We start from the raw sequence: 7,249 nt of genomic DNA, 5'->3' as shown, positions 1-7,249 counted from the left end.
GAAAATTTTACAGGTGGTCTGTGGTGATGGTTCAGTAGAAAAGGCAGTGACAGTACAATACAATCGTGAGGCCCAGATCCGAGTACCCACATAAAACTGCACGTCCCAAAGCACTTACAGCTCCAGCCCCAAGAGATTCGGTGCTCGCTTCTGGACATGCAAAGTTGTCCATACATACACACACACACACACACACACACACACACACACACACCAGGCACACAGCCAAAACTCCACACATAAAATAAAGCAAAAACCCATACACATAAAATAATTTAAAACAAAATAACACGGAAGTTTCTAGAAGTCTTCATTATTTTTTTTCAGTATTACATTTTTTAAATTATGGTAAAAATACCCGTAAATAAAAATTACCATTTTAACCATTTATCATTCACAGCAAATTATCTATTCAATGGTATTTGGACCATTTATACTGTCAGCAACTGGCACCAGATGGTACCTTTCAGTACCTGAGGACTGGTCAACTCAGACTGAGTTGTTTTGTGATTTTATCTGTTGTCATTTGGTTTTGAGAGTCTCAAATACCCCAGGCTGACCTTGAACTCTCTATGTAGTAGCTAAGGATGACCTTAAACTCTGACCCTCCTGCCTGAGCACAGCGCTGTGTTGCAGGCACACATCTCCATACCTGGCTTACCTCAGCCTGTTTTCTCCTCTCCCAATACTCTTTGCTCTTTCTAAGAGTGATCTGAAATACACTTACTCGGGAGAAAAAAAGTCAGAAGAAATCCCTGCCTTGTTTTCTAGTTGATGTTTGCCCAGCTAACAATATGGACAGCAACAGCAGTAACAGTAACACCTACTGTGGCTTCCTTCCAGGTCCTTTGCTAGGTTGTTCTTTTGGGAGAGAGTCCTTTAATCCTCAAAGTACCCTTGTCAGATTAGAGATGAAGAAACCGAACCACAGAGAGGCCATGAGAAAGTGTAAGATACAGACCTACTCGCCATTTCTGCTGTGTAACCCAGGCTGCGGGTTTGCCCTCTCTGGGCCTTGATTCCACTTTCTCTGGAAAGGCTTTGTTAATAAGCAACCAAGCAGATGGAGTGAGAGGACAAATGACCAGAGTGGCTGAGAAACAGGAACCAGGCGAAACAGCAGTAGGAGCAATGGCTTGCCCTTGCCTGGCCCAGCCCTCCCTCCAGCTGACTCACTTCCCCTCATGCCAGTCAGCTCATTTCCAAGCACCCAGGAGTCTTTGCTCAGAGGCCTGGGACTTTTCTGTGGCCCCGATCCGAGGGAGGAAGAGTGAATGCCTGCTGACTTCAGGGTCCCCTGGGGAGTTTGTTGAATGAATGAGGGAAAGTTTTGTGGAGGTTCCGAAGATGGTGAGTTGGGGTCCAGTTCTGAAAGGAGGCAGTCATTTGTTCCAAGATGGGGGGACAGGCTTGGGACATGCAGGCTTGAGACGTGTATCCTATGAAGCATTCCTGTGAAGTCCTTTGGGACCTCCGCCTTGTCCCTGTGCCCTCCTCCAAAGTTCACACAGCACAATTCCCCAAGATAGCTGTGGCCATTTCTGTGCCAGACACGTGTTGTGTCCAGTAATGTCACCTGAAGTGCAATTCTTCTTCTCACTTCCTTTCGGGGTTCAGGATCCCCAAGTCAGATAGGGGATGGGAAAGGGGGGAGGCAGAAACATTTCTGAGAGAAGTTACTGGAATTCCTTGTGTTCCCTGGGGACCTGTGGTGGGCAGCCAGGGGCCCCCTCAGTGGAAGAGGAGAGCAGACACTCTAACCCCAGCAGACTGGAGTCCACAGAAGCTGCTGGGAATTTTTCTGCTCCTTAAATATTTAGACAGTGAGATGGATGGAGGAGTCCAGGGACCAGAGCAGCCGCCCAAGCCCTGGTTATTTTGAGAGAATCCTTGAGAGCCACAGAACCTTCGGCATCCCTCACCCTCTTCCCAAAGCCTCTAGCCACCATACCAAAGGAAGAGAAGCAGCAGCAGACACTCCTAGACTTTGGGGATCAAATATGGGGTTTCCGCTATCATCTGCTGAGTCCCTGATCTTCTGGTTTCAGGTCCTGTGACACTGGGCTTAGGATGGCATGCAGGACCAGCTTAGGTGTCAGCAGAGAGAGCAGGCAACCATGGCCTCCGTCTTGGATGGCATTCCCACAGAACAACTGTCACCACCAGACACAGGTGGCACAGCAGTCAATGGTGCCACCTGTCCCGTGCCCCAGAATGACAGGGGCACCCAGTTCCCTTCCTTAGCCTGGAGAGAAGTGGGAACGGGTGGGTCTCTTCTCCCTGCTGAGGGCCGGGAAAGGGGCGTCTGCAAGTCTCCATGGACTGAACGGGCACACAGGCAACACAACCAGAACTTGAGGCGGTGGAAGACAGCCTTTCGGAAAAGGATGAAGACCCAGGGGTTCAGGATGGGGTTGAAGGCATTGAAGCGGAAGGCGTAGAGGTCCCCCATCTCTCTGCTGTCCGGGGCGATGGCCTGTGTGAAGCCTCTGATCTGAGGGGCAGGGCAGGTGACAGATGCATCATGGGTGGTCCTCCCCCATCCGTATACCCCACCTCCCACTGCTTACCCACAGGGATGAGGACTTATGCAGTCGGAGGGGGAAGGAAATGAGATAAGATGAAGAAAGATGCCGAGTTGCTAACGTGTGCCAGCATCCGGGGAGCAGAGGACAGGAAAGCCCCAGGAGACAGCAAACAGTGGGCAGAGGAAAGACAGGGTGGGGCGGTGCATGCTCACCTACCAGACCCACCGTCTGCAGCTGAGGCGACTCCCTGCCCCCACCCCAGCCCACACAGATGCCTGAGCCCCTCTCAGGTTCCCAAAGCCTCATGTGGAGCCAGCCTTGGAGATGAGTTTGTCAGACATTGTTAATCCTCAGGCTTCAGCACCCCCAAATCCATCCCAAACCCTATTCCAGGACCCAGTGTAATGTGTGGCTAGCCACACTGGCTGCTATAGTGGGAGGGGACAGCACAAGGTCCCTGTGTGGCTGACAGGGTGTGGGGGACAAAGGAGGGCCCAGGCTGGCGGAGTGGGTGGGGTGCTCATGGTTATACAGCCAGGCTCCAGGATGAGAGAGCCAGGATGGAGACTCAGCCTGTGTGATCTCGGGCAACATGCTCTATCGTCTTTCTATAAAGAGGGTGACAGGATGGGACCTCAGTGTCATTTCCTGCCCAGTGCTTCTGAAATGATTATGTAAGGTCAATTTGGAATTCATCTGAAGAGGCATTTGGAAGCAATTAAGGGTTGTGTCAGAGTTATCATCACAACAGTGTGTTTGACTGGGGAGCCGGCTGAGAGGTGTTGACAGGGGACAACTAAGGGCTGAGGTTTGTCTAGTGGAACAAAACAAAGTGGAGAGACTTTTTCCTGTACTCAGGAGTACATGGTACAAAAAGTCACTATCTGACCCTTTTTGAGCCTCCACATCTGCCAAATAGACACAGCAGGTGGAGAACAGAGATGGATGCTGCCTTTCCCTCCTCCCCCTGCACCCCAGCTCCAAGGGACACTCACTGTGAGAGGCAGGGAGCATACTGCCATGGTGACTGTCATGAGGGCCAGCAGAATCAGGTGGTAAACTTCATCCTCTCGTGCAAAGGAGCCAGGGTGGCGTCTCTGTTGGCGGTACATGTGACAGAGGCTGAGAGTGACAGAGCCGTTGCAGAAGAAGATGGAGGTCACCAGCAGGGCCATGAGACTGGCATAGGCCAGGGAGAAGGCACAGCCACCAGGTTGGGTGGAACGCATGCGGATGAAGCACCAGCTCCCCGGACAATACTGCTGATGCTCGCCCAGGCCCAGCAGGGGCAGTGAGCAGAAGACGCAGCAGAAAGTGTAGATGGCAGGCAAGGCCACGCGGGCACAGCGGGGCCCGTCCAGCTGGGCGTACAGGTAGGGGTGACTGAGTGCCAGGCATCTCTCCACAGCCATGGCAAAGAGGATGAGTGTGGAGGCCAGGCCGAAGAAAGTCATGGCAAAGGCGAAAGTGTCACACAGCATCGTCCCACCATGGGCCAGGCCCAGCAAAGAGCTGTTCCGAGCGTAGGCCACGAACACTGCAGGGCTCAAGAAGCACGTGCCGAGCAGATCCGTCACCGCCAGCCCAGTGACCAACACCGCAAAGGCCGATGGGTGTGACCTCCGTCGGGCACCCAGGATGCCCAGTGCCAGCCCGTTGCCCACCACACCAGCCACGAACATCAGGGTGCTGGTGACCGGTCCTACCGAGTCTTGAACGTAGGTGATGTTCCAGCAGGAACCTGCCATGCCGTGCCACTCTCTGCCACCTGCAACGAGAGGGCTCCCGGGGGTGACAGAAGGGGGGGCACCAGGATGTCCGCCGCTGGCCATCATCCTCACAGCAGCTGGGGTCCGCCAGTCAATTCCCCGGTCCCCGTGTACATGTGTTTCTGTCTTTTGTTTCCGTCTTCTCCACTGTCTGTCCCTATCCTGTTTCTTTCCTCCTCCGTCAGGTCCTTGTCTCTTTGTGACTCAGTGTCCCCTGTTCCCTCACCCCTGTCCCTTCCTCTACACTTCTCTGCCACCTCCTTTACATTTCTGCTTTCTGGACCCTCCAGCACCTCTGCCTTCTGAAGTCCGTCCCTCAGTCTCTCCTGTCCGTCTGCGGGTCTGTGTAGGTCTCTGTCAGCTTCTCCCTCCTAGGTCCCGCCCTCCTCATCTTGCCTCCTCGCCCCGGCTTTTTTCATTTCCTCTCTGCCCCGCCCTCCTCCCCCTGTGCTGGTCTCCAGAGGTCCCCTTGGGCTCCCTGCCTGCTTTCCCTGGCTTATACCCCATCCCCTACTCTGAGCATCCATCTCTTGTCTCTGTCTCTCCTCCTACCCCCTCCTCATACAGTTCCCAGCATGGTCACCCGCTGCCACCACCACCGTCTCTGCTGTTTTACACACACACACACACACACACACACACACACACACACACACACACCGCCCCAGCATCTCATTTCTGTGTCGGTCTGTCTCTCTCTCTCTCTCTCTCTCTCTCTCTCTCTCTCTCTCTCTGTCTGTCTCTCTGTCTCTCTGTCTCTCTGTCTCTCTGTCTCTCTCTCTCTCTCTCTCTCTCTCTCTCTCTCCAAACCCATTCATATCTAAGTCCCTATTCATGTCACCCAGGTTCTCTCTCTCTCTCCAAACCCATTCATATCTAAGTCCCTATTCATGTCACCCAGGTTCAGAATCCCCTTCCTCCACTCCTGCCCCACCACCCCAAGACAAGAAAGCCCGACAGGTCCTAGTGCTAAATGGTTCTCCAGCTTAGCCAAAGCCTGAGCTGTGTGTGAACAGCCTCTGAGAGCTATTCTGGGCTTCAGGCCCTGGGGTTAGGCTCTGGCCCTGGGATTGAGAAATGACCAGGAAATTCCTCCATGATGTAGTGTTTTCCAGACACCACTGAGAGCCCAGGTCCCTGGACACAATTCACTCCTTCCAGGAGTTGAGGAAGGAGGCCACCTAGCCAGACTTCATCCCCGAGCTCCTAGCTTAAGATCTCAGAATCCTGTGTCGGGACGCACAGTCCATCCACGGTCTGCAGTTCACAGTGCTTTGGTGATCCACCACTTCCAGGCCTCAGGCCAAGCGCTCAGGACACTGACCTCTGATAGAAACACTTGGCGATGGATAGCCATCTCAGGCTCCAGCCCTGCTCCCACAGGCAAGGCTTCATCCCACACACAAGACTCCATCTGTCCTCCCTCTGACCAGTCTCAGCACAGCTGTCAGTACAGAGGTGATGGGACCTTCACTGACTCCACAGTTCCTGCTTGAGGGTCAGAGGGGACCTTAGAGACCCCAGTCACCCTGTGTGGCTTTTAAAAAATCTTATCTTGCTGCTGCTGCTGCGCTGTTTTTCAGACGGGATCTCTTGTGGCCCAGGCTGGCCTTAAACTCTCAGCAAGTCTCTTACCTCAGTCCCCAATATGCTAGCATTAAAATTCTGTGCCCCGCCTACACACTCGGCCGTGACAGCCTTGTTTTTCAGGGAAACTGTTTTAGTGAAGAGACACATCCATTTGACTTTCGTTTCTGTACCAATGTGACCACCTTTCTGATGCATTATGGTCCTGGGCAAGGGGTGGATTACCCAAGTCCCCTCCTTTATGATATGGGTCCTAGGTATGTGTCTGAGTGTATCTAGCGTCCCACCTGCCTTGTAGCAGGGGAAAGGCCAGTACAGAGATGTTTCATGTTCAGGGGCAGGGGAGTTCCTGTTGCAGGGCTGGACTGCAGGCAGCTGCTGCCTTGCCCTCTCTGTCTCCACCCCCATAGTGACCACATCTTCCTATCACCCGTGCCCAGCTGCCACCCAGATGGTATTCCTGGTTTCCGACAGGATGGATCCCCAGTTCCAGCTGCCTGAGGGATCCCCAAAAGTCCACCCAGCCCTTCTTTGGGGAGTGAGGAGCCTGATGCGGTGAGGGGTAGAGGTAGGAGGCTGTGAGGGGCAGGCCTGCAGGCCATGTGGTCCCTGTCATGAGCTCTGGTTCCCAGGCAGACCAGAGGGAACTCAGGAAGTCATATCATATTAATGAAGGATGATGCCTGGCAGGCTTGGCGTCCTGTCTCGGCATCAGGGGGGAGTTTCGAGGAGGAGGTGGGACCTCTGCTTCCCGGAGCTTTCTCCTGCTGACTTCCTGTCCCCATCACCATCATTTACTATTGGGGAAGTCCCTGGCTCTTATGCTCAGGGACCTCAGACAAGACCTCACATTCTTCGAGGCTTCGGTTTCCCCTCTTACACCTCTCAGAGTCTTTACCCTGTTGATGCCAGCCTCTGCTCCTAGGTTAGAAGAGATAGCATGGGGTGTGGAGCTGTGCACTCTGGAAGTATAGTTAAGAGGGTCAGAAGTTCAAGGACATCCTCAACTACACAGTGAGTCCCAGGTCAGCCTGGGCTGCAGAAGACTCTCTCTCCAAAGGTCAGAGACCAAACAGAAGCAGGGAGGGAAACACCGGCCATAGCTCTCTCCTGAGGAGGGGACAAAGTGACCCTGGGTTCTACACCATGGTTCTATGTGCCCCCTTGTCTGGTGCCTTCGTGTGAGGGGTGGGCAATTTGCACCGCTCACGTGGTTTCTCGGAACAAAGCACTGCCCCGTGAGGGTGAGTCAGCAAGTTGCTTTCTACCCACCACAGACAACAGGACTCAGCCTCCCCAAGGGACCCCAGGGCTCTTCAGAAGAGGAAGGACAGGCCAGACACAACAGAGAATGGGGGCTTACCC

At 53.7% G+C, this 7,249-nt stretch overlaps 1 protein-coding gene across 1 annotated transcript; it reads right to left on the bottom strand.

The window, feature by feature from the left end:
* Positions 1-286: 286 nt before the first annotated feature.
* Positions 287-4,688, bottom strand: Ptgir (prostaglandin I2 receptor). The gene is made up of 2 exons (XM_028779536.1): positions 3,524-4,688; positions 287-2,494 (listed from the first exon to the last, which is right to left on the bottom strand). The coding sequence occupies exons 1-2, from the start codon at positions 4,361-4,363 to the stop codon at positions 2,096-2,098; spliced, it is 1,239 nt and encodes a 412-aa protein (XP_028635369.1). The 5' UTR covers positions 4,364-4,688; the 3' UTR covers positions 287-2,095.
* Positions 4,689-7,249: the final 2,561 nt, after the last annotated feature.

This window comes from Grammomys surdaster, unplaced genomic scaffold (genome assembly GCF_004785775.1).
Source record: "Grammomys surdaster isolate TR1022 unplaced genomic scaffold, NIH_TR_1.0 354, whole genome shotgun sequence".
Taxonomy (NCBI): Eukaryota; Metazoa; Chordata; class Mammalia; order Rodentia; family Muridae; genus Grammomys; species Grammomys surdaster.
The sequence above is the reverse complement of the archived record's forward strand: the minus strand, read 5'-3'. Positions and strand labels throughout refer to the sequence as shown.

Excerpts from the sequence above, each read along its gene's own strand:
- Ptgir (XM_028779536.1), bottom strand. The coding sequence starts at position 4,363 with ATGATGGCCAGCGGCGGACATCCTGGTGCCCCCCCTTCTGTCACCCCC. Across the intron at positions 2,495-3,523 it reads TATGCTCCCTGCCTCTCACA|ATCAGAGGCTTCACACAGGC; the intron begins GTGAGTGTCCCT and ends CCTGCCCCTCAG.